Here is a 27968-nt window from a genome sequence, read left to right as displayed (position 1 = left end):
CGATAGGAGTCTCCATAGTGCCTCCAGTATACTCTTAAAATGGAAAACAAATAATCGTGGAAGATCCTTTTCGGTCATCCGCACTACACCACCCTAGCAAAGAGTAGCCTGAGAGTGATCATCCCCTCGATTTAGGTGCTACCGCAATTCAAGACGCCTCTATGTCCATAAAAAATGGACATTGGAACTACATAGTTATGTCTACGAAACTTCTTAGAAGATAACACGTTGAGTTTTTATTTGTTTCCTTTTTCTTCTTCTCTATTTGTTTTTGTCTTTGCGGCGAAGCTTCTAATTGTAGTTTTCCTGCTTCTCGTTCTGAGGGTTCTTCCTGAGCTTGCTCATAATCGTCTGACTCTTGCGTTTCATTCGTATTTATGGAGACTACTGAAATTATTAATTCATTGTCTGAAGTACCTTCATCCTCTTTATCTAGTGCGTTTTCCTCTAATGAGTCCAGTTGTATATGTTTTGATTTCTTTGATGGAGCAGCGATTGTTTGTGTTTCTATAACACTACATCTCGTGCTTGATTATTTCTTTTGTTCCATTCTTCAATAATCTATAAGCTTTTGAATCTTCGCAATATCTTAGCATGGTGCATTCAACTGATTTTGCATCCCATTTCTTCCTTTTTTCCTTCGGAATGTGTGCCATTGCCTTGCTTCCGAATACGCGCAGGTGTGATAAATCTGGTTTGATGCCACTCTACGCTTCTTCAGGCGTTTTGGAATTTACTGCTACTGTTGGCGATCTGTTGAGTAAATACACCGCTGTTGACGTTGCCTCTGCCCATAAACAAGTTGGTAGATTTGCGCTTAATAGCATAGTTCTAGCTTTCTCTACCACGGTCCGATTGTAGCGTTCTGCAACGCCATTTTGCTGTGATGTGTACGGTACTGTAGTTTGCTTTATTCCCGCCTCTCGCAGCATATTTTATATTAGTTTGTTATTGCTGTATTCTCTGCCGTTGTCAGATCTAATTATCTTGATCCTCTTTTCCAATTGATTTTCGACAAAGTTTTTATAATCTTCAAAACAATCGGGCACTTCCTCTTTATTTTTAAAAAAATAAATGGTTGCTTTTCGGGAAAAATCATCGATGAAGGTTAAAAAGTATTTGGCTCCTCCTATGGATGTTGTCTTCATAGGACCACGTAAATCTGTATGTATCAATTCTAGAACTCTTGTTGCTCTCTTACCTTTGTTTGTGTAGGGTGTTTTATGCTGTTTACCTTTGACGCAAGTGATACAAGCTTCCTGATCGATGCCTTGAATGTCATATATATCCACTAGGCTTTTGGTGAGTTGTGTCATTGTTCGTTGATTGAGGTGGCCCAATCTTTCATGCCATAATCTGGCATTGCTTGGAATAGCCGCTTCGAATGCTTTATCCTTGTAATTGTCTAATTTGTAGAGTCCTCTAATTTTCGATGCTGTGGTCATTAGTTGATTGTTTTTATCTAATATTAAGCACCTGTTCTTTGAACTTCACGGTTAGCCCTTTGTCTGTTAACTGACTCACTGATAGCAAATTAGCACCGAGTTCTGGTACGTGTAGAACTTCCTTAATTCTAATCTTGTCTATTTTGTTTTTCACAATAACTGAGGTAAGTATGTCACCTTTTTCATTCGACAGAATTTTTCTTCCGTCCGCGATTTCAATTTCACTTCTAAAGCTTGCACTTATGTCCGCGAACCAATCACGTCTGCAGCTTATATGTCTGGTCGCTCCTGAGTCAATATACTATTCTTCACAAATTTTATTTTGTTCATTTGTCGATATAAATGCTTTGTCATTTGTATTTCTAGTATATTTAGCATTTTCTGTTTTCGTTTTGTTTTGTACATTGTAACTTCTGTTCTTTCCGCTACTTCTACAGTCTCTAGCTAAATAATCTTGTTTGTTATAGGCATAACAACAAACACCATTTGATTTCTCACTTGGCTTATATGTTTTGGGAGCGTTCCGTTTGACCACGTCACGATTGACCACAGCCACTTATATCGACCGATGCCTAGGGTCAGCAACGATTAACCAATCAGAAAGTCTCATTTTAAACTGGCCAATTGGCGACGTGGTCAATAGACTCCCACCCTATGTTTTCTTCACACGAAATGCCGAATCACTGTTCGCATTTTTTGCTTCTGTATTTTGCTTCACATCCTGAAGCAGTTTCGTTTTTATAGAATCCGCCGTGATTGGAATACCGGAACTTTCTAGGCCCATGATCATCGGACGATATTCCTCTGGAAGATCGGCTAATAAGAGGGTCCCTATCCACTCATCTTTTACTTCAAATTTAAGCTCATTTAGTTTGTGTACCGTTGAGATTATTTTATTCACGTATTCTTCAGTTGATTCACAGTTTTGTAGTTGTGTGGTTACTAAGTTTCTGAGCAATCCGACTCTGCGGGTTAATCCTGAGTCTTCAAATGCGGCCTCTAAGTTTTCCCATGCCTGTTTGAGATCTGTGGTATTCATTATGTGTACATAGTTTACTGGATCAACAGAGAGTATTATCTTTGACCTTGCGCGGATCATCTTTTTGGTGTCCGAGATATAGGCGGCCTCGCCGATCACGCATCCTCATAGATCCTCGTATTGAAGATACGCTTGCATCGCAAATTTCCACGAGTTGTAATTACTACGCCCTTGTAATTTGTCAATATGCAGGGCCGACAACGATATTTGATTTGCCATGATTTTCTTATCACAGCTCGATCCACGTGTTAGCCACGCACTCACTCGCTGCGTGATAGAGGCAACTTGGATCTTTGTCCACTCACTAGCACTCTCGGTACGCTTGTTCACGAAAAATTTCTGGACGCGTATACCTTCTTTTACTCGTAATTTTTGCGATTCTTATTTCTTTCTTACTGGGCCCATAACCTGTTGGAATCGAAGTAAAAAAGGAACAGTTGTTGTGACACGTGTTTATTACGAATGCTAGAATAAGGTGTGTTACAGTGGAACGGGAAGTAAGCGTAGTCGCGTCATCTGAATCGACCAGACTACGAGAATATTTAGATGGGCTAAAGTAGTGTTATAGGGGGGATTCTAAGCCATGGGGCGCTGAGGGGGGTGCGGGGGACGGGGGTATTTGAGAGGGGCGAGGGGTCTGTTAGGGAAAGGGGGGGGGGAAGGGTCCTACACACGTTCGAAAGTAGATGTTAGGGGGGGGGGGTATTTTAGAAGTCATAAAACTGTTTTTTTTTCTAGTTTTATGATCATTTTATGACCATTAGAATATTATGAAAAAAGAGATTTTAAGCGCCGACGTTCGGCAGCTTTGTACCCTCGCGGAAAATCTCCCATAAAAAAAAAAAAAAAAAAAAACTGGAGCAAAAAAAATATCTTCCATAATTTTTAGGGAAAGAACTGCAACTTTTTTTTTTTTCTCTTTTTTTTTTCTAGTTTTATGATCATTTTATGACCATTAGAATATTATGGAAAAAGAGATTTTAAGTGCCGACGTTCGGCAGCTTTGTACCCTCGCGGAAAATCTCCCATAAAAAAAAAAAACTGGAGCAAAAAAAATATCTTCCATAATTTTTAGGGAAAGAACTGCAACTTTTTTTTTTTCTCTTTTTTTTTCCTAATTTTTTATGATTATTTTATGACCATTAGAATATTATGGAAAAAGAGATTTTAAGTGCCGACGTTCGGCAGCTTTGTACCCTCGCGGAAAATCTCCCATAAAAAAAAAAAAACTGGAGCAAAAAAAAATCTTCCATAATTTTTAGGGAAAGAACTGCAACTTTTTTTTTCTCTTTTTTTTCCTAATTTTTTATGATTATTTTATGACCATTAGAATATTATGGAAAAAGAGATTTTAAGTGCCGACGTTCGGCAGCTTTGTACCCTCGCGGAAAATCTCCCATAAAACTGGAGCGGATTTTAATCGCCGGGGGACATTTTAGAAGCCATAAAAGTCGTGGGAAAACAATAGAAATTTTGGCCGACGCTGCGACGAACATGTCGGAACGTTTTTATAGATGCAAAGCGTTGACGTTCGGTAGGATGTGTTAAGACAGCATTAGGCGAAATATAAGAAGAATGAGAGCCCCGTCAAACCATAGTACGATTTGAAAGGGCATAGAGGAAGCTGTGAAAAAAAATTTGAGTGGTTACTGTCAGGCATTAGAATTGTTAGTGACAGTGAATAGTGAATAAATGGAAAATATTAATTTCGAAGCGATAATAGACGAGTCGTCAGACGAAGAGCATGCGTTGTCGGACGATAGTAATTATATTAGTGATTGCAGTAATACCGATTTTGACGACAACGTAGTAGAAAATGAACAACTCCGTGCGCAAAATCAACGTAAGATTTGCGCCATACACTTTTATTATTCAACGGGTGGTGCTCTAGCTCTCTGTGCTTCGTGTATGAACACCTTTCAAGATGACATCGGATTAATATACGAAATACGGAGACATAAAGTTACATCGCTCGATGAGGTGGATATGCGATGGTGCAGTAGCTGTCAAATTTTATTACATATAATAATGTCGCGTAATATGTGTTATGTTTGCACACAAAAATAGAGAGAGAGAAAAAAAAAAAATGGAAAACGTGCAGCAGAAAGAACGCGACTTGTTGGAGCGTTCCCACCAAGTCACCACATTGGGTGAATATTTTGGATGGCTGCAGCATTGCGAGGAGTTTATCGAAGAGCTTGAAGAACGCAGCCGTGTCAAGTGTCCGCGACTCTCAATCGAAAATAGACAATCTTTGGTGACAAGAATTGCGCGACTCGAGGGTGCAAAAACTCGATTGCAGAGACAGTTTATACCTAGTGGTGGTGATTATAGTAGTGAAAATAACAAAATGGAAAACGTGCAGCAGAAAGAACGCGACTTGTTGGAGCGTTCCCACCAAGTCACCACATTGGGTGAATATTTTGGATGGGTGCAGCATTGCGAGGAGTTTATCGAAGAGCTTGAAGAACGCAGCCGTGTCAAGTGTCCGCGACTCTCAATCGAAAATAGACAATCTTTGGTGACAAGAATTGCGCGACTCGAGGGTGCAAAAACTCGATTGCAGAGACAATTTATACCTAGTGGTGGTGATTATAGTAGTGAAAATAACAAAATGGAAAACGTGCAGCAGAAAGAACGCGACTTGTTGGAGCGTTCCCACCAAGTCACCACATTGGGTGAATATTTTGGATGGGTGCAGCATTGCGAGGAGTTTATCGAAGAGCTTGAAGAACGCAGCCGTGTCAAGTGTCCGCGACTCTCAATCGAAAATAGACAATCTTTGGTGACAAGAATTGCGCGACTCGAGGGTGCAAAAACTCGATTGCAGAGACAGTTTATACTTAGTGGTGGTGATTATAGTAGTGAAAATAACAAAATGGAAAACGTGCAGCAGAAAGAACGCGACTTGTTGGAGCGTTCCCACCAAGTCACCACATTGGGTGAATATTTTGGATGGGTGCAGCATTGCGAGGAGTTTATCGAAGAGCTTGAAGAACGCAGCCGTGTCAAGTGTCCGCGATTCTCAATCGAAAATAGACAATCTTTGGTGACAAGAATTGCGCGACTCGAGGGTGCAAAAACTCGATTGCAGAGACAGTTTATACCTAGTGGTGGTGATTATAGTAGTGAAAATAACAAAATGGAAAACGTGCAGCAGAAAGAACGCGACTTGTTGGAGCGTTCCCACCAAGTCACCACATTGGGTGAATATTTTGGATGGGTGCAGCATTGCGAGGAGTTTATCGAAGAGCTTGAAGAACGCAGCCGTGTCAAGTGTCCGCGACTCTCAATCGGAAATAGACAATCTTTGGTGACAAGAATTGCGCGACTCGAGGGTGCAAAAACTCGATTGCAGAGACAGTTTATACCTAGTGGTGGTGATTATAGTAGTGAAAATAACTCGGAGAGACTCATATGGCGAGAGATTGATACGGCGTTTGAGAGCCGCATCTTGACTGGTGCGGTTATAAATTATAATCACATCGAACCTCGTCAATTTTTGGAAGATGCGAGTGACATTGTGCTCGAGCACGTGCGAGACGTTATGCAAAAACATAACAGTGTGAAAGTGAATACAGTGTTTAACGGCGAGTTTGTGGCGGGCGATAAGCATGCCAATAAATCAATCAATACGAGAAACTGTGAACTCTTACATACATCCGATTTACGCGAGTGGTATGAGCGGCGAGTCGTCGAGCCAATCCTTGCATCGCTCGAAGAATTTCAGGAACGCGATAGCGGATGGGCATTATCGCGTATACTAAATTTGATTGTAAATATAAATAAATATAATCCTATGCGCGCCGGATGTTACGTGCAATTATCGCGAAAGATAATAGTGAAACGAGCAGTGGTTAACGTGCAATCTAAAGACAATGCATGTTTTGCGTGGGCGGTAGTGGCTGCTCTGTATCCAGCTGAAAGATACACACACCGACAATCATCGTACCCGCATTATACAACAGTACTAAATTTCCAAGATATTGAGTTCCCAGTCACTCTTAATCAAATTAAAAAATTTGAAATTTATAATGACATTTCAATCAACGTGTACAGTTTTGAAAACGAAAACATTGTCCCTATTCATACCTTACGGAGCAAAAGAGAGACAAGCACGTCAACTTGCTCTACGTGCAAGATGCGCAAAATATCGGACATTTTGCATGGATCAAGAATCTATCTAGACTTGTTAGTATGCAACTCAGCAAACACAAGACTAAAAAATATATCTGCGATCGGTATGTATATTTAATAAAACTGTCTAAAAATATTTAAAACAAGGATATAAAAATTTTAACTTTTATTTTACAGATGCATGCACTATTTTCACTCGGTCGAGAAATTACAATCACATACAGTAGACTGTGGAAAGATGAACGACTGCGCTATCCGATTACCGAGCGATAAGGATAAGTGGCTCGCATTCACCAACTACAACAGGAAGGAGCGACTACCTTTCGTCGTGTACGCCGACCTGGAGTGCGTTTTGGTGAAAAAAGAAGAAGAAAATTTTTATCAACATCATCAAGTATTTAGTATGGCTTATTATGTACATTGCTCGTACGATAATTCGTTATCCGCGTATCATTCTCGTCGCGAAGCCAATTGCGTTGCATGGTTCACCGACGAACTTAAAAATTTGGCGCAACGTGTAGAAAATATTTTAACAACCAATGTCCCCATGGTAAATTTAACGCAAAATGAATGGAAAGAATTTCGAAGTGCGACTCAGTGTCATATATGTGAGAAACCATTCGTAGAAGATGATACGCGCGTACGCGATCATTGTCATTTGACCGGGCGGTACAGAGGTCCCGCGCATTCAAATTGCAATCTAAATTACAAAGAATCTTTTTGCATTCCAATAGTATTTCACAATTTATCTGGTTATGATTCTCACTTTATAATCGAGGAAATAGCCACAGCGTTCGAAGGGGGAATCGATTTACTTCCGATAACAAAAGAAAAATATATTTCATTTACAAAACATGTTAAAGGTACGAAAAACAAACCGGGAAATCACATTAAATTACGTTTCATAGATTCATATAAATTTCTCACAACAAGTCTCGACAAATTGGCGTCTTTTCTGAGCAAGGATAAACTCAAAATTTTACAATCGGAATATAAAAATTTATCCGCCGAAGATTTCAATTTATTAACAAGAAAAGGTGTCTTCCCGTACGAGTACATTGACTGCGTAGATAAATTGCAAGATGTGTGTTTACCATCACGAGAATCATTTTACAGTTCCTTGACAGGTAACACAGTATCTGAGAGCGTTTACGCGCACGCTGAGATTGTGTGGAAGCGATTCTCCATTCGAACGCTAGGCGAATATAGCGATCTGTATTTAAAAATCGATGTTTTGTTATTAGCAGACATTTTTGAAAATTTCCGAGAGAGTTGTATCAAGAGTTATGGGCTCGACCCCGCGTATTACTATACTCTTCCCGGTTACACATGGGACGCCATGTTAAAGTATACGAAAATTATATTTGAATTACTCACAAACATTGACATGGTTATGTTTATCGAACGAGGTATACGCGGTGGTCTGAGTCAATGTTCCAATAGGTACGCGCGTGCTAATAACAAGTACATGCAGTCGTATGACTTATCAAAACCATCAACGTACTTGATGTATTTCGATGTTAATAATTTATACGGATCGGCAATGTGTCAACCATTGCCCTACGCCGATTTTCAGTGGGTCGATAATGTTTCCAATTTTGATGTATCATCGATCGCGCTCGATTCGTCTACAGGCTACATCCTCGAAGTCGATCTCGAGTATCCGCAGCATCTTCACGATTCGCACACTGACCTACCGTTTTGTCCGACACACGACAAACCACCCGGCAAGCGCGAGGGCAAGCTTCTCGCAACCGTATACGATAAGAAGCGTTACGTGATACACTACCGCAACCTGCAGCAATGTTCACGTCACGGTCTTCGTGTTACAAAAATTCATCGTATATTACAATTCACTCAATCTCCGTGGCTCCGTACTTATATAGAACTCAACACAAAATTTAGAACACTGGCAAAAAATGATTTTGAAAAAAATTTGTACAAACTAATGAATAATGCAGTGTTTGGCAAAACGATGGAAAATGTGCGCAATCGCGTAGATGTTAAACTTTTAACAAAATGGGACGGAAGGTACGGCGCAGAGGCATTGATTGCAAAACCAAATTTTCATAGCAGAAGCATTTTTTCGGAAAATCTAATCGCTGTAGAATTACGTAAACTCGAGGTGAAATTCTACAAACCAATTTACGTAGGTATGTGTATTCTCGATATATCCAAGACATGTTTGTACGAATTTCACCACGATTATATGGTACCAATGTATCGGGAGAGATGCAAAGTCATGTACACTGATACGGATAGTCTTATATATCACATTGAGTGCGACGATGTGTACGAGAATATGAAACGCGACATCAGCAGATTTGATACGAGCGACTATGCGACAGACAATGCGTACGGTATACCGCTCGTGAATAAAAAGGTACCGGGTCTAATGAAGGATGAAAACAACGGTACCATAATGACTGAATTTGTCGGGCTTAGAGCAAAAATGTATGCGTTGCGCGTAAATGGTAAGAAGGATACGAAAAAGGTAAAAGGCGTCAAGAGTAACGTTGTTGCGAGAACGATAACGTTTGACGATTACACGCGGTGTTTGAACGAAGAGATTGAAATAACGCGTAGTCAATCGTGTATAAGATCAAAATTACACAAGGTATACACCATTCGCGAAACAAAAATTGCTCTAAGTCCGTACGACGACAAGCGGTATATCGTACCTACAACTATTGATACGTTACCGTGGGGACATTATAAGATATCTTTATAAAATATAAATGTGTGCGTGATTTTTTTTTTCTTGTATGTATATTTCATATTTTATATATTGTAATGACTATTGGAAAGGATGTATTAATAAAGATTTTGTATGTTTCCAATATTTCATATATTTTTTATATTGAATACATTGTATTTCTTATAAAATTAAATTACATGATCCTTATGTACCCAAGAATTGTGTGAGCTATCAAATCCCAACCATTTCACGTAAACCTCGTCACCCCTCCTGCGCAGTACTTTCTCCACGAGATACACATCTGGATAATTCGCGCGATGCAACTCGTGCTCGTAAAATGCTCCAGCGATAGATTTTTTGCGATAATCCTCGAGTAGATATGTTACGGGATTAGTATGTTGCACTTTAACAATCTTAAACACCTCGGTTGTCCAATTTGGTGTGTAACCCTTTTCGAAAAGTTTTTTGTATTTGCTAACGCGTACCAGGTCACCTACTTTAAACTTTGCAGGAGCAGCAATTTTTATACTGTTGTATACTGTATTTAAAAGTCTATCAGCGATCGTGGGAGTAACATCGATAGGTCTCATATTGATAGTGCGATGTTTTCGCGCGTTATATTCTGCAACGAGTCGGGATAGCGCGTCGATCCACTTGTAAGTTCCGTTCAGCGGAAACATCTTCCACATGTCGTTTTTCAGCGTGCGATTGAATCGCTCGACGACAGACGCCTTCAATACCGAATATGTGGAATAGTGATTAATGTTATGTTTCCGTATAAGCCGTTGCACATCGGTATTGTAAAATTCCTTCCCGTTATCAGTTTGTATGTTTTTCGGGCATCTCTTGCTATCTCGAATTATTTTGGCGATTGCATCAGCCGTCTCCCTTCCACCTTTACTCTTGAGTGGTGCAGCCCATGCATACTTGCTCAACACATCGATGACGGTGAGTATGTAGTGGTAACCTTTGTTGAAACGAGAATACGGACGCATCTCGACGATGTCGGCTTGCCACAGATCATCGTATCCCCGCACTATGACGTGTCTTCGGGGAAAATTTTTTCTCGCTGGCGCATGCAGTTCGTTCACCAACTGTCGTCTCTCCAAACTATGTTGATTCTTTGCTTTGTCAGTTTTTCTCGATGTCCGTTTGTTGTTCGCATTTTTTTCACTCATTTTTGTTTATCGCTTTTAATAGCCGTTCTTGACCTGTTCTGACCTGTTCTGACCTGTTCTTGACCTGTTCTGACCTGTTCTTGACCTGTTCTTGACCTGTTCTGACCTGTTCTTGACCTGTTCTGACCTGTTCTTGACCTGTTCTTGACCTGTTCTGACCTGTTCTTGACCTGTTCTGACCTGTTCTTGACCTGTTCTGACCTGTTCTTGACCTGTTCTTGACCTGTTCTGACCTGTTCTGACCTGTTCTGACCTGTTCTTGGCCTGTTCTTGACCTGTTCTGACCTGTTCTTGACCTGTTCTTGACCTGTTCACCGCCGTTCTTCACCCATTCGAAAATCGTTCTTGACCCGTTCGCAGCCTTTTTCACAGTCGTTTTTGACTCGTTCGTAGCCGCTTCTGACCCGTTCGTAGCCTCGTTCACAGACGTCTTTTGACCGATCGTAGGAGTTCTTGAGTTGTTTGTAACCTTGAGTGTAGCCGTTAAGAACGTGTTCGTAGCCTCGTTCGCAGCCCTGCTTGAGATGCTGATAGCCTCGTTCGAAGCTGTTGCAGCTGCTGCTGGGTCGTTCACTGCCACTGCCACTGCCACTCATTGTAGTTTAGATAGCAGTTCGATAATTCTTCGTAGCTGTTCAATAATTGTTCGCAGCCGTTCTATAATCCTTCGTAGCTGTTCGATAACTGTTTGATAGCCGCTCCTAACCCGTTTACTGATGCTCATTTAGGTTGATAGCTGTTTCTGAGTTAGCGTTAGCCGGGCGTTGAAATTCGTTTAGCACAATCTGTATTGCTCGCACGTCCTTCTCAAGCGAAATCAGCTTCTCGTCTGATTCTTTCTGTTGATTCATTAATCTTTTAACGCAGGACTCCACGTACAGTTTGTTGACGGCATCGGTGTCAGCCTCTGGTTGCGCTACACGGCAAATCTTACGTGACCTTGCATCGAAGTCTGTAACAACGCGACACAAAGCGTTTTCGTGCACATAACTTTTTACCAATCTATCCCAAGAACCGTTTGTGCCGGTTGCATCATTTCTTGGATCGAATAATCCAAATTTGTTGATAGGCATTTTTTCTGATGCTTCGTAAAGTGTCACGCAACGCTGATCGACTGATTAGTTTTGTCGAGACACCATTTAATTTATAATAATTCCTGCTTCACGAAGTTCCTCGATGATCGACTGGATCTCGTTGTCGTGAGCGTTGTGACCAGCTTGGCGCGAAGCGTTGAGCAATCGTAGCCGATCCACTAGTTCGTTGGGATTGTCCCAGTACACGTAATCAATCATATTGTTGGTTAGCGTCATAGCGCGAGGCATAGATATCCCCCCTCCAGATTTTGTATTTTTCGATTCGAGCGACATCAACGGTGCAATTATATGTTTGTACTTGTACCCCCTGTTACCCTTCAAATGGCCCTGCGCATCATAATCGCGTCTATGCGCGTTCGTCACCAATAATATGCTCTTGTATTTTTCCAAATCGTCCCCCCTCGTGTAAAGTTCGTCATCAGGAATTCTCTTGAAGATCAACTCGTACAATCCTGGCGTTCCAATGTACCGCACGTCGTCTATGATAATAGAGTCATCTTTGTTGATGTTGAATTGTTTGTTGCCGAGTCGCAGTTCATTCTTTCTGTCAAAATAGACTCCATACACATGATCAATCTCGTGATTTTTGTCGCCACTAAACAAAGCGCCTATGTACTTTTGCCCAAGTGGCCCAAAGTACTCCTGCAACGTTTCTTGAACTTCCGGCGTTTGTAACTTGTTTCGAACAAACGATGATTCGAGCATGTTGCCCGAGGTTTCGAAAACATCTTCGTTTACGCTTGTTGGTGCGGTTAACGGCGTAGAGGCTATCGACGGTTCATACAGTAAAACGTCCGATCGTTTTCTTTTTTTCGGTGTCGCATCTTTCTCTTTCTCTTTCTCTTTCTCTACCTCCTCATCTTTAGCCTCTTCCTTCTCATCCTCCTTGTATCGCTTGATTTTAATCTTTGCGCTACTCTCCGACTTATTTTTCACCGCGAACGAGTTGTCGACAATCTTTTGCAGCGGCTCGATAATAGGTTTAAAATGGGTCTTGACCGCGATATCGTCATCGATGTTACCGGTCTTCAAAGCGCGATGTTTCTTGCGGATCGATTCGCTCGTTTTCGCAATCTTCTTCGCCATCTTTTCATTCTCGCGAATATTATCGCTCCCAGCCATATCGATAGAGAGTGTTGAACGCTCGCGTTTCACCCCTCACGACAGAATGTAGGCAACGACTAATCATTTTGTGGTATCGCAAACACGTTAAATCCGTTTCTGTATCGCCCGTTTGTAAGCAAGCTATCCTTGTCTATCACGAGAAATCCATACTTTTGCTGCCAACAAGTACGACATAACTCACTGAAATCCTCGTATGACATGTCGGTATTCACGTGATCGTTGTACACGTGTTTCAAGTTGGTGCCATCCTGTTTAAACAAGATTAGCAGGTTCGCATTGTCGCGTAAAAGATGTTTCGGTATTCTCGCGTATGTCTGGCAGAGATAGAAGCAGTCGACGTTCGAGTGGCGTCCCATTGAGAAATATTCTCTTATCGTATTTTGTTTGTCGCACGCCACGTCATCGAAAACGAAAATCGAGTTTGGACGTGCTTCGCTCGGTGGAATGACGTCACTGTTATTGGAGAATGTAAAATAGCCGATTTCATCGATCGACGTTAACAAATTCTCCAAATATTGATATTTTGGCTGTTGCAGTGACTTTGAATACACGTACACATTTTCAAAGCGGACGCCGTGCGGGCTTTTTATCAAACTAATCAACACGTTAGTTTTACCGCAATTCGAGGGGCCGCAAACGATTGCGCGTATAGTATTCGGCAGCATCGTACCGTGTCTACGCATCTCCGCATTGTCACCCATCGAGCGTAATCTGACGTCGTAATTTGTCACGCGTATCGCGAAAGGTTGTCGCACGAATTTCATTTTCCCACTTCCGATTCGGATCGCACGCCTGTCTATTTATAGCTGCGCGGAACTACAAAGTGTTCAGTAACGAAAAAATGTTTGTCCTGCTATCAAGTCCTTACGATATTCTCGATTTGAGTGCCGAACAGCTACAGTTTGTATCTAAAGCAGTTTTATTGCGAATGTGTGGCAATCACGTCCACTACGTGTGGGACAAACTTCCGGAATACATAAAGGCGGATTCGGAGGTTCAGACCTATCGTCGCTGTTTCGAACATTACAATCAACCGTGGCAACAAACGCACATTGACGGTCCAGCGCCAATGATAAAAGATTGTCGTGAATGTCAACGCAAATAAGTAAAGGTCTATTAAATCGTGCGATAAATTTGTCGTGAATGTCACCGCAAATAGGCAGAGGTTTATTAAATCGTGCAATAAACGCGCTTCCTATCGAATTACATATTCCTGGATACCAGTTTTGCGGTCCGGGCACGCGGCTAGAAGAACGATTGGCTAGAGGTGATCGAGGTATCAACCCATTGGACGCAGCGTGTCGTGAACACGATATAGCGTACTTTCGGAGTAACGATCTTGCCGAAAGACACGCGGCGGATAGGATACTCGCCAAAAAGGCGCAAACTCGCATCATTGCGAAAGATTCGTCTCTCGGTGAGAGAGCCGCAGCCACAGCTGTCTGGACAGCGATGAAAACCAAAACGAAGTTCGGTATGGGTCTAAAGACGAAAACGAAGAAAAAGATGGTGAAAAAACGAATACTTCCGGTAGCGAAACGCGGGGGTGTATTACCGATTCTACCATTGTTGGGCGCTCTCGGATCTCTGATTGGTGGAGCGGCTGGTGTAGCAAAGATGGTGAACGATGGAAAAGCTACACAACGTCAGTTTCAAGAAATGCAACGTCACAATCATGCCATGGAAGGTCGCGGATTGTATCTCGCACCATACAAATACGGCCGAGGAGTCTCAATGAAAAAGAAGAAAAAAAAAAAACGTCAAAGAGACGCTAAAAATGCCAGAGGGCGTAACTACCAACGTACAATTGCTGCAACTAGCAAAACGTATGCACATTCCATATTTTAGAGGTGTTTTTATGCGTAACTCATTACCGATCGGCGGTATATATCGAAACGAGAGCGGGATCATAAATTTGGATAACGCTAAAGGCTCGGGTACTCACTGGGTAGCGTATGCAAAGAGGGGGAATTGTGCTATATATTTTGACAGTTTCGGCAATCTTCGACCGCCGAATGAATTGGTGCGATATTTAAATGTGACAAAAATAGAATATAATCACACATCCTATCAAACTTATAATCAAAGCATCTGTGGACAATTGTGCTTGCAGTTTCTCCGAACGGTCGATGCACGCGAATTTAAAGACATACATTGCGCTATTTAACTTAGTATTCGTTAAACAGTTTGGCCAACATGTCTATGACATTCACGCTGACTGGAAAGAGCAGCGTTCTCGCGGCAAACTACTTTCCCAACGTAGATTTAAGCGACGGTGAATACGAGCTTGGTCTAGCGGATTTTGAAAGTTATCACACGATATCGAACGTGAATTCCTCGAATAATAAATTTTACTTTGGCAAAGACGATGCGGAAATTACGATTCCCGAGGGATCGTACGAGCTGCAAGCGATACAGGAATTTTTGAAACATACAATTTTACAAAAACGTTCGCAACACACAGTTCGTGATGGTGATAAAAAACACACTGACGACGACGATAACTTTGAGCCTGGAGAATGGCCTATAGTGCTCCGCGCTAATTACAATACGATGAGGAGCGAGATCAAATGCGCCTACAGATTAAATTTTAGCAAGCCTAACAATATTGGATCGCTGCTAGGATTCTCGAACCGTATACTGCAGCCGCGAAAATGGTACGAGTCAGACGTGCCGATTAACATTATCAACGTGAACATTATCCGCGTCGAATGTAATGTGACCGCGGGTGCGTACAACAACGGCAAACTCGTTCATACGATACACGAATTTTCACCGAGGGTACCACCAGGATATAAGATATCGGAAACACCGGCGCACATCATTTACCTACCGATCATCGTGCGGTGCATTACGGATTTAACGTTACGCGTTGTCGACCAGGAAGGACGATTACTCGATTTTCGAGGAGAAGAGATCACCATTAGATTGCATGTACGGCGGCGGCGGTAAAATTAGCGTGTGATGCTCGTGTTGAACGGATCGAAAGACGTGAGAGACAATACAATCTTTACGACGTCAGCGACAACAACATCGACATTTGCTAATATCCAATCATCCGGCACTAAGAAAAAGAAATTGAACGCATCAAACGTTGCGTTTTTACAATCTTTGGGATTCGTGGTGCGAAACATTTAAACGATGACTGACATTCTCGACATCGCGGATGAGCCAATCTTTGACGATCGCATCGTCAAGATTGAGACTCACTCCTATAACCCATTCGCCAACACAACGTTCGGATACAGTGATGAGATAAGAATACCCATACAACAACAGGATCTGTATACATTGCCGTACGAGAGTTTCTTATACATCGAGGGAGAATTAAAGATAAAGAAGCCAGCTGGAGGATTCAATGTGGTACTGCAAAATAATTGCGTTGCATTCATGTTTGACGAGATTCGATATGAACTCGATGGTGTGGAGATTGATCGAAATAGAAACGTGGGAATAACAAGTATGCTCAAAAACTATGTAACAATATCATCCGATAGAAGCGTGATTATGAGAAATGCTGGCTGGAGTGAGCCAACTATTGTGGATGGACACTTTAATTTTTGCGTACCGCTCTACATGTTATTGGGATTTTGCGAGGATTACAGACGCATAGTAATTAACGCTCGTCACGAATTGATCTTAATACGATCGCGCAATGACAACAATTGTCTGCTTGGAGCTTCGACGCTGGAGCCTGTGATCAACATATTCAAGATACAATGGCGAATGCCACATGTGTTGTTGAGTGAAATTAAAAAGCTGTCTATGCTGCGCGCTCTGGAAAGCGGACGCTACCTCAGCATGGGTTTTCGCTCGTGGGATCTGTACGAGTTTCCGCTGTTGCAGCGTACAACCAAACATTCGTGGGCCATTAAGACCGCGACTCAGCTGGAGAAACCACGATACGTTATCTTTGCTCTGCAGACAGGCCGGAAGAATGTTATGTCCGAAGATGCGAGTAAATTCGACGACTGTAAATTAACAAACGTGAAACTCTATCTGAACTCGGAATGTTATCCGTACGATGACATGAATCTGGATTTCGATAAAAACAGATGGTCAATTCTCTACGACACGTACGCGCGTTTCTGCAAAAACTATTACGGATACGAGTACCTCGAACCGAGTCTCACTGTCTCACTGTTTCTACAGTACGGTCCGTTTGTGATCATCGATTGTTCTCGACAAAACGAATCGGTCAAGAGTGCAACCGTGGATGTGCGATTGGAATTTGAGTGTAAGGAGAATGTGGCTAATAATACGACTGCGTACTGTCTCATCATACACGATCGCGTAATCCAGTATAACCCGTTGACCAACGTTGTGCGCAAAATTACCTAAGTGTTTGCGACAATAATTTAGAGAGAGGAAAAGCTGGATATAAATCCGAGTGTTACGAGATGGTTGTCATTCTTCTTAACTGACGAAAAGAGATCTCATCATGTCTGTACCAACGTTTGTCGATCTGCAAGGATTTGTCGTTTCGAATAAATTCATCGCAAAGGAGGTGGCGGTGCTGAGAAGAGGAACTGTTCTCGCACACTACATTTTTCGGAGTCCTATACCATGGCATCTCCTTACAAAATCCGAAAAGTGTCAAGCTTCATGGTTGATGGCGAATCATCATGGACTACAATGGGAGGATGGAATCGTTGCGTACAGCATGGCGAAACGATTGATTACAACAGCTGTAGTTGAAGAAGAAGATGATAAAATGCAGTGTATCGTATACGTTAAAGGATGCCAGAAACGAGAATGGCTTGCTAATATGCTCGGCGACGATGCGAGAGAAAATTTAATCATTGAGACCTTGGATGCTGATTACGACGATATCGAATCTCTAAATAATCTAGGTGTTAAAAATACTATACGATGTGAAAAACATGTTAAGAATTGCGCATTACAAAATGTATTCAAAATATTTAACTGGTGGTCGCAACGCCAGAAAGAATTGCAAGATTTGGAAAAATAAAATATTTAAACACTAATATGTTTTATTTCTTATTCCCCCTCCTCATTCCCCCTCCTCATTCCTTCCCTCCCTCCCTCACGAGTCATTTAAGAATTCTTTTTATCCGAGTATCGTCCCTCTCTCCCTTCTAAAAATTTCAGAGCACTAAAGTATTCTAGAATCTCCCACCACATTTACCACTAATCTCCCACTACTTTGAAAAACGGGATGTCACGTATATTTGATTCTTCATACGGTCAGTGTTGCGTTAACCGTTCGTGAAAGTGGTCCACTTTTGAAATCTGGAAATATGTACTACGTCGAAAGAAGCAGTGGCGGCCCCAGCAGAAGCGTGAATAATTACGTACCGAATCGTTATGAAACTCCATCGTTTGAGAACAAATGTGACAAGTAAGTTTTTGTTTAACTTCTTTCTATTTTTTCACAAATTGTTTTTAAACTAATTTTTTTTTTATTTTATTTTTCTACAGCATTTCGTTGAAGCGTCGTGCGATTCGTATACTAAGTAGACGATACGCATTGACAACCACGGAATTCAAATTCCTTGAAATTGGTATCAACGTGGGTACACCGAGTTACGTGGAAATTGTCATAGGAGATCATCAAGGAAAGGAACTGGTATTATCTCTCGAAACGTGGAAGGGACTCTACGAGCAACGTCGCAATATTCACGATTTACTGCGAAAGGACTCTAAAGATACCTATAATTTTATAAGCGTTGGACCGCTAACAGTGCGAGTTCATACGATTAACGATACTAAACTTATAAGTCTCGAATCTTTAAACGTACGCATGATGATGATTGAACCGACGTTACACCGTATGTTTGATCTCGATCAATGCATCGATGTAACCTTTGATCGATTGGTTAGAATCACCGAGACCGTCGATACTAAGTTTACACAATTCTCCAATATCGCGTCCACTATAACGGATAATAAAAAAGTGTCAAATGTAATATGCGCCAGCGACGCCTTCAATAAACATCAACTTGTCGATTGCGAACTGGTAGCTTTAGTTTTTAGTCACAATATGTAATAAAAAAAAAAAAAAAAATATATATATAAAAGAGAAGAATAAAGTTTTTTTAAATTTAAATCATGATATAATTTACTCGCACGCATTTCCCATCCGTGCTTCCTCCCACCCGTAAACAGTCCCAGTTCTCATATGTAGCTCGTTGCGGGGAATGACGTCATGCTGGGACCGCGAGAGAGTAAGTGCTAGGAAAGAAAGAGATAGCGCGAGGTGAAGTAGAGCGAGAGAGTAAGTGCTAGGAAAAGAAAGAGATAGCGCGAGGGTACAAAGCTGCCGAACGTCGGCACTTAAAATCTCTTTTTCCATAATATTCTAATGGTCATAAAATAATCATAAAAAATTAGGAAAAAAAAGAGAAAAAAAAAAAAAGTTGCAGTTCTTTCCCTAAAAATTATGGAAGATATTTTTTTTGCTCCAGTTTTTTTTTTTTTTATGGGAGATTTTCCGCAAGGGTACAAAGCTGCCGAACGTCGGCGCTTAAAATCTCTTTTTTCATAATATTCTAATGGTCATAAAATAATCATAAAAAATTAGGAAAAAAAAAGAGAAAAAAAAAAAAGTTGCAGTTCTTTCCCTAAAAATTATGGAAGATATTTTTTTTGCTCCAGTTTTTTTTTTTTTTATGGGAGATTTTCCGCAAGGGTACAAAGCTGCCGAACGTCGGCGCTTAAAATCTCTTTTTTCATAATATTCTAATGGTCATAAAATGATCATAAAACTAGAAAAAAAACAGTTTTATGACTTCTAAAATACCCCCCCCCCTAACATCTACTTTCGAACGTGTGTAGGACCCTTCCCCCCCCCCTTTCCCTAACAGACCCCTCGCCCCTCTCAAATACCCCCGTCCCCCGCACCCCCCTCAGCGCCCCATGGCTTAGAATCCCCCCTATAACACTACTGGCTAACTCATATTAAATTCAATATTCTAACAGTTCTCATTACATATTATTTTAAAAAAGATAAAATAAAAAATAAAAGTTTTAATTTTTAGTTGACAAGCATTTTAATTTATATAGCTAAAGCATTAGAGCTAAAAGAAGATCCCCGATATCGTGAAAAGCGAAAGCGCGTCAAGAACGAATAAATTTTAATTATTAATTAAAAATAATCCGATTTATGTCGTGTTTGGTTTCATTTTAATCGCAAAAATCTCACTAATCCATTATAATTATTTTCAAACTGATGAAATGCGAAATAAAAGTTTCAATTTTTATTTTATAAGATGTTTATGTTAAGATTAGATAAGATCTCCGTGTGACTGGTGAGGGGAGCGTCCCGTTTGACACATCATGATTGACCACAGCCACTTATATCAACCGATGCCTAGGGTCATCAGCAACGATTAACCAATCAGAGAGCCTCATTTTAAACTGACTAATATGATACAAAAGACTGGAGATAAAGGAAGGTTCGCGAACAAGACCTCGAAACTCCCTTTGATGTTGACCATCTCGCTTGCTCCTTACTCGTTCTCTCTCTTGCTTTCGACGACTCACCAGTCACGCGGAGATCTTATCTAATCTTAACATAAATATCTTATAAAATAAAAATTGAAACTTTTATTTCGCATTTCATCAGTTTGAAAATAATTGTAATGGATTAGTGAGATTTTTGCGATTAAAATGAAACCAAACACGACATAAATCGGATTATTTTTAATTATATATAATCAAAATTTATTCGTTTTTGACGCGTTCTCATTTTTCACGATATCGGGGACCTTCTTTTAGCTCTAATGCTTTAGCTATATAAATTAAAATGCTTGTCAACTAAAAATTAAAACTTTTATTTTTTATTTTTTTATTTTATTATCTTTTTTAAAATAATATGTAATGAGAATTAATAAGATTTTTACGATTATGACATCGAACACGATATAATTTGGACAATTTTTACTTAAATAAGCAAAAATTAACATTTTTCTCTAATTAAAAAAATTATATATATATATATCTGATCTTTATTCTATTTAATTGAACCTATCGATATCTAAAAATTTATTACTGTATTTGTAGAACAATATAATATTCTAAATTATTAAATTGTTGAAAGAAAGAAAATTTTTTTATATAAAATCAGTTTTAATTTGTAAAATGTAGAATGTAAAAATAGAATTTAATAAAAAAAAAAGAATTACAGAAAATCAAGATATTATTGGCGAAATTAGAATATTGACAATATTTATTTGGTTATTTGATATTAAAAATAAATTATTGCTAGAGTGAAGAGAAATAACAAATTATTTTTAGATGAAAGTGAATAAGCAAAATAATAAATTTTACGGAACAGAACCATAATCTGTAGACATAGCGTGTTATCTTCTGAGAAGTTTCGTGGACATAACTATGTAGTTCCAATGTCCATTTTTTATGGACATAGAGGCGTCTTGAATTGTGGTCGCACCTAAATCGAGGGGATGACCATTCTCAGGCATAGATATCGGAAAATAGAGATGGAGCATGAACCCATTATTTAGAGAAGGGGGGTGAAGCCACTGAGGGAGGGGCGACGAGGTAAACTGTGAGCATTTTCTATTGGATGGAATGATGCGCGTGCATAATAGCGTTTATTTAATACAAAATAGAACTCCTGCCCACCGGACACGGAAATGCTGGCCACGTGACAAAAAAGAACGCGGTAGTTAATTAATTTATTATAACTGATGAATTTATTGGCTATCGCGTTATTTTTTGCCGCGCGGCAAGTATTTCCGCGTCCAGTGGGCAGGAGCTCATATTCTAATATCTCTGATTGCTAGTGTTACACAGCTATATATGTTTAATAAAAACAGTCATCGAATTTATTATATTTTACGTTAAAATGTCCTTTTTTTAATAATAAATAATACCATAAAAGGGTCACTAATAATAATAATTATTTTAAATTTTATTGCAAACTTTTATTCAAATTCAAATAATTGCAATCGATATATTCTTAATGGAGACTTTATACATATACACTTTATTATAAAAGATAGTATAAATATTATTACAAGCTTGTTTATACTTATTGGCAAAGTACATAGTCATATATAAGATACACTCCTTTAGGAACATAAGCATAAGATATAGATATAAATATAATAATATTTATTCTTTAAGAACATAAATATACTGCAAAGTTAAAAAATATATTAGTTATAATTATATATGTTAGATAAAGCTCGTTAAATTTATAATAAATCTTACAGACAACTTCATTAAAGTAAATAGTATAGATCAAACGCTTTTTACCATAGACATTTGTATATGTCTATACTTTTTACATACCCTTAAACAATATAATTTTATTAAATAAATGATGTTTGCTTTTAGATTTATCTATAGAATTTAATGTTATATAATGTAATCTGATTTTGATATAGTTTTGAGCAATGGCTCGAATTAAATGTACAATATGATTTTCTAAAGGAGACTGATCAAATGTATGCTCTCGTAATGAATGAAATAAATTAGTATCAAAGAACGATTTCAACACATTATTAGTAATATATGTTTCATAAAATTTTTTAGTTATAAATCCATTTGTGCTTACATGAATTGCATGCCTTATTATTCTTTCGCATTTATACAAATTGTAATAACGTCTTTTGATGGTTGTATTAATGCTCCTTGCTCTAATATTTTTTATAAAAACCAAATTATTATTATTAGTGACTCTTTTATCATGGTATTATTTATTATTAAAAAAACGACATTTTAACGTAAAATGTAACAAATTCGATGACTGTTTTTATTAAACATACATATATAGCTGTGTAATACTATTAGCAATCAGAGATATTAGAATATGAGTTCCTGCCCACTGGACGCGGAAATATTTGCCGCGCGGCAAAAAATAAAACGCGATAGCCAATAAATTCATCAGTTATATTAAGTTAATTGACTACCACGTTCTCTTTTGTCACGCGGCTAGCATTTCCGCGTCCGGTGGGCAGGAGTTCTATTTCGTATTAAACGCCATTACGCACGCGCATCATTCCATCCAATAGAAATTTAGATATCTTCATGTATATTAGCCTTTAGTATGCACTAGTGCTGTGTAGTTCGGACACAGACTTCTATATAAAGTCTGTGAGTTCGGATGATCGAATTTGCTATAAGGTTTCTCTCTGGTGTCGTACGACACATGACACATGTAATATTGGCCTAACAAAGGGTTAAATTTATATTTTGCTGTAAAAATCTATGAAAATATAACATTTTTTCCATTTATATATATATAATAATTTTTTTTGTATCGCCGTTAATATTATTAATAATTTCTCAGAAAGTACGAAATAAATACCAATAACAGCGTAATTATACAAGAATATGTAAGTGTTTCTAACCTTTTATTTCCCACTATAATATTAAATTTTACCGGCTGTTCTTTCATAAGATTATCATCATTTTAATAAGATATAGCTTAAATAACAATTTGACATTTATGTTAAAGAAATTTAATAAATTATAAATTCATAAGCAAATATGAGTCAAATATTGTTAAAGTATATATGCTTGTGTATATCAAAATACATGTAACAGATATATTTGTTATTTAATTGCAAAATTTTAAATATAGTAATTACTTCTCGGGTTTATAAGGATTTAAACAATAAGATTCTTCCTTTCTTTTAAATTATTTTATAAATCCTTCTGTAGAGGCTTGAGATATATATATATATATCTAACAATAAAGCATTTAGTTTATAATAAATTTTTTGCTCATATCTATTATTTATTTAGATTTAATCATATTTTTTTAAAATTTTTTATAAAATTAATGACATAGTAACAATAGTATGATTGTAATATTATTATTATAATTTGCAGATTGCTATTTTAACAATAGAAACTTTGTATACAATATGGACAGGTCTCTAAAGAAATTACTGCGGCTATATCCAATAGCACGTAATTGGACAGTCCTGTCAAATTATATAACACCATTTCAATCAATACATAATATATCACGAATATGTAGCACTAATTTGACAGGTATGGATAAATTTAGAATATATTTATAGTATAAACACATAATACTGCAACAGAATTTTTCTCAGATTATACACAACTAAAAGATTTTACATTATCAATAAGGAAGAACTATGCATCCAATAATATCAAAATACCATATAGACCTATGAAAATCTTGGAAGAAGCAGCAACAAATTATACAAATATGACTCTGCATGATATTGTTGATACAATGTCTACATTATTTAAAGTATCCAGAGATATGAAAGATATACAAATTATTGGGAAGCACATAGGCTTTATACGTTTGTGTGAAGTACTAAACAAGGACATTAGACTCTTGAAAACAAGTGACATTATTGAAATTCTGAAAATATTTACATATTTTAAAATTCCAACCAACAGTATTTTAACTCAATCACTATTGCAAATGATTCGGACAACTATAAATGAAATATCTCTTCAAGAGATAATTTTTCTAGTTTTTTTATTAAAAAAAATGGATAGCACACCATTGCGAGATGCTCTATTGATAGCTCTGCCTCTAGTATTTGAAGCACAGTTACCCACAAAGTTAGACTCAGATGATATAGTTCTGTTAACATCGTCTTTAAGATTTGCAAGTGAAAATAATATAAATAATCTAATAATACAAGATGCAATACTCAAATCATTGTGGAAATATGAAAATAATATAGATGTGCGAACAGCTTGGTCTATCTTTCACAGTTTGTGTTATATGTCTCATCTACCTCCAATAGCTTTTGAAATATTATCTAAAGTACAAATGATTCTTATAGCTAATGCAAAACAATTAAATATTCAAGAAATAATCAAGACATTCGAAAAAATTGTGCATATCTCTACAAAAAAGTATGTTACAAAATTCTTATATCTAGTATTTTAAAAAATAGGATATAAACATTATATTTTATTACAGCAAAGAATATGGATCCAAGTTTTACAATGAGGCGTTAGTGGATGCTTGTGTCAGTTCGGCATTATCGTCAAACATTAATTTCACTAGTGGTATTCATCTACTCAAACTGTTAAATAATTTAAATTATGCATATATACCCTTCTTAGAATATTTAGCAGCAAAGTGCTTTGAACGGCCAAATCTATTAAAAGATGCATCATATTTTAAAGTATCCATCTTCTTAGAAGGATTTATCAATGCTGATTACAAACCGGTATTTTGGGATACTATACGAGATGCAATATTGGCAAATGAAGTAGAGAATAAATCTTTTAGGAAATCTATGATCAGATTTGCTCTGTATTTAACTGCATTAGATTGTTATAGTCCAAATTTACTCAAGAAAGTTTTTTCTGAGAATATAAAAACAGCTAATGAAACAATGAAGAATATTTATGCTCGAGAATTATTACTTTTATATCAAAGTGTTAAAACATTGTATCCTACATATGATGGACCATGGCCGTCGCAAGATATACTCGAATATGCTACTGTTAGTGTTAGCCGATTTCTTCCTACATGTTCTGTAAGAGCAGCACTAGAACTAGCACTGGGTGGACCTCAATACATTCATAATGATTTAAAAACAAGACTCGGTCATTATATTGGTAAATGAGCTTAAACTGGTTTCTTTTATCATTGCCAAGTGAAAAATATATAAAAATATATTATTTATCAAATTAAAAAAAAAATTTTTATTTTTTAATTGAATAATGTATTAATAAACTAACTGCACACATATACATCTTAAATGTTATAAATATTAATTCAAGCTAATATAATTTTACTAATAATTATCTTTAAGTTATGTAATGATAGTAATCTATAATTTTATCATTCTCTGTAGATCATGTTGTTGTAATGAGAAAAGGTGGATATCCTATTGCAATTAATACAGTTACATCCAATGAAACTAACATGATTTATGTCGAGGATATACAAACTCCAAATGAAAGTCAAATGTAAGAATATTTCTTATTAATTTAACTCATTACAATTGTTAAATTACTAAGTTTTTGATGCATATTTTATGTTTCAGAATACTTATCTTCAATTTACCTGATACTGCATATGCTGTGAATTCACAAAGATTGAAAAGTACATGGTTGCTAAAAATAAAGTCGGCTGAGGCGTTAACAAAGTCTAACACAATTGCAATAAATTATAGTTCTTGGATGAAATTACCTGAGCATGAAAGAGTTCCTTATTTGATGCAAGCTGTAAGACTGAAATGTGAGGATCTTTCGGTTTCAGCTAATTGAAATATTTTGTAATCAATATTATAAAATATATTGTTTTTATAAATATGAGTTTATCATCATATATTGTCCAAAATATAAACATTGTATTTATAACAAATGTGTATTAGCTATCAATGTACAGCTATGTAAATAGAAAAATATATACAAGTAATAAAATAATCTCTAAAAATAATATAAAGATAAAAACAAGAATTTAAAATAATACATAGCTAAAAAGATCAATTAATGTACTAATAAAAATAAGCCTTTTTTATTATCAATTATCAATTCTGCAATGAGATTATTATATGGTAAGACTATTTTACAATATTATTAGAGAGAAAGAAGCCTGATGCTGGATTCACATTGCTTCCAATATTCAACATACGACGTTCGATATCAAATGACAGACTTGATTTTTAGGAATTCTAGCTAGAGATATTTTAAATAGCTTTGTTATCGGATGTCGTATATTGTATCATCAGATGCAGTGTGAATTCAGCATAAAGGTGCTATTATATTTGTCGTACGATAAATGTGCGTCGTTTACAATGGCAGCAAGCAGTACAGAGTATAAAGTAAAAGTACAGAGTAAGCAGTACGGGGATTGGGATTCGTTCATTTCATCAGGAGTAACGAAACGAACAAATCCCATTTCGTACTGCTTACTCTGTACCAGAGAGAAGATAGAATAGAGCGCGGGAGCCAGCTAAAAGAGTATCAGACGATTAAAAAAAAACAAAGTCAAGTGACCTGGCTGCCCTGCATAAAATGTCTTATTCAAAAATAGTGTTTTGCATTCACGAGATTTTATCGTGAATTCTGCTTTGCAAAAATCTCGGATTGGATCGTGGGTCAATACTTTTCAGTGCAATATTGAGAATAGAACCATTAAATCTTGTATGCCTCTGAATCCGATAACAATTAGAGAAGAAGTGAATCTTTTTTAATGCGAGAGTTCGCATTTATTTGAATGCCTCTTATTGCGATTGAATGCGAAAATGTTTAGAGTCAAGTGAATTCTTTTGAATGCGAGAGTTAATATTTGATAGAATTCTATTGAATGCGATAAAATAAGAAGAATATAAAAAGAAGAATTCAGAAGATATTCAAATGTCAATATTTTTTAATTCTTTTCAATCCGACGTTTTATGCAGGGTGTCCTTGTCTGTTAGCGCATGCGTAGAGAAGAGCGTACAGAGTTCGGAGTGCATACATTAACGTAGTAAAATATTGAGGTTATATTTTTAACAAAATACAGATTTTTAAAAATCTAATAAATGTTTTGTTATCAGTGTTATCTGTCAGAAAATTAGTTAAAATTTATTAAAAAACGCATTTTTTAATAGTAAAATAATATTAAATCATAAATAAATGTAATACAGTCGGATCTCTTATCCTACAACTAGAGAGAAGAATGAGAGGAGTCATGCCCCCGTTTTTTAGGGAACGCTTTTTCCCCGTCGTACAGTGGCGCTAACTGGATCCACAATTCAGTTTTCGGAACAACGTGGCTGGATCCACTTTCCAGTGCCACGGTAAAACGACCGATTGGTTTGAGTCCGTGCTAGATCCATAATTGTGGATCTCAAAAGTACGAAACATATAATAGATTTATTAATATGTTTTATTAGATATTATTAGCTGCGTGATCTTTTTCCACTTTAGCATATATTAGGAAGTAATATATACGTATATATAGAATTAAAATGTATATTTTATTTCACATAAAATTTAATGTTTTACTAATTTCAATAAAAAAGTATTTTAATAAAATATATATGTGTATATTACTTCAATAAATTTATTACCAAAATAAAAAATAAGATTATACGTAATGTTTCGTACTTTATTAAGTGATATGTATATATGTACCAATCAATTGACACAATATATATATATATATATATATATATATATATATATATATATATAAAATTTTATAATAGGAAATAAAATCAAATAACTCTTTTATTTCATATTTTGTTAAAAGTAATTATTGGATTAGCAAGACGTTTGCGCTTAAAATGACACTGATATACATATAAGACATAAGCACAACAT

General features: G+C 37.3%; 3 protein-coding genes and 1 pseudogene across 5 annotated transcripts; 3 read left to right on the top strand and 1 right to left on the bottom strand.

Moving 5' to 3' along the window:
- Positions 1-2097: 2097 nt before the first annotated feature.
- Positions 2098-2703, bottom strand: LOC140663633 (uncharacterized; annotated as a pseudogene).
- A 1049-nt stretch (positions 2704-3752) lies between these two features.
- LOC140663651 (uncharacterized) lies at positions 3753-6970 on the top strand. The gene is made up of 2 exons (XM_072887943.1): positions 3753-6725; positions 6799-6970. The coding sequence occupies exons 1-2, from the start codon at positions 4532-4534 to the stop codon at positions 6846-6848; spliced, it is 2244 nt and encodes a 747-aa protein (XP_072744044.1). The 5' UTR covers positions 3753-4531; the 3' UTR covers positions 6849-6970.
- Positions 6971-13859: 6889 nt separating this feature from the next.
- On the top strand, positions 13860-18726 carry LOC140663630 (uncharacterized). The gene is made up of 2 exons (XM_072887900.1): positions 13860-14225; positions 18127-18726. The coding sequence occupies exons 1-2, from the start codon at positions 13860-13862 to the stop codon at positions 18724-18726; spliced, it is 966 nt and encodes a 321-aa protein (XP_072744001.1).
- Positions 18727-22795: 4069 nt separating this feature from the next.
- Positions 22796-25970, top strand: LOC140663989 (uncharacterized). 3 transcript variants are annotated; one of them, XM_072888625.1, is made up of 7 exons: positions 22796-22903; positions 22996-23041; positions 23541-23705; positions 23771-24557; positions 24625-25271; positions 25511-25625; positions 25703-25970. In XM_072888625.1, the coding sequence occupies exons 3-7, from the start codon at positions 23576-23578 to the stop codon at positions 25923-25925; spliced, it is 1902 nt and encodes a 633-aa protein (XP_072744726.1). In that variant the 5' UTR covers positions 22796-22903; positions 22996-23041; positions 23541-23575; the 3' UTR covers positions 25926-25970. The 3 variants fall into 3 exon arrangements, with proteins under 3 accessions (XP_072744726.1, XP_072744728.1, XP_072744729.1); XM_072888627.1 differs by having other exon boundaries at positions 22845-22863; XM_072888628.1 differs by lacking the exons at positions 22796-22903; positions 22996-23041 and having other exon boundaries at positions 23568-23705; positions 23808-24557.
- Positions 25971-27968: the final 1998 nt, after the last annotated feature.

Source organism: Anoplolepis gracilipes, chromosome 3, assembly GCF_047496725.1.
Source record: "Anoplolepis gracilipes chromosome 3, ASM4749672v1, whole genome shotgun sequence".
Lineage (NCBI taxonomy): Eukaryota > Metazoa > Arthropoda > Insecta > Hymenoptera > Formicidae > Anoplolepis > Anoplolepis gracilipes.
Note: the sequence above shows the minus strand (reverse complement) of the source record. Positions and strands in the feature narration are given on the sequence as shown.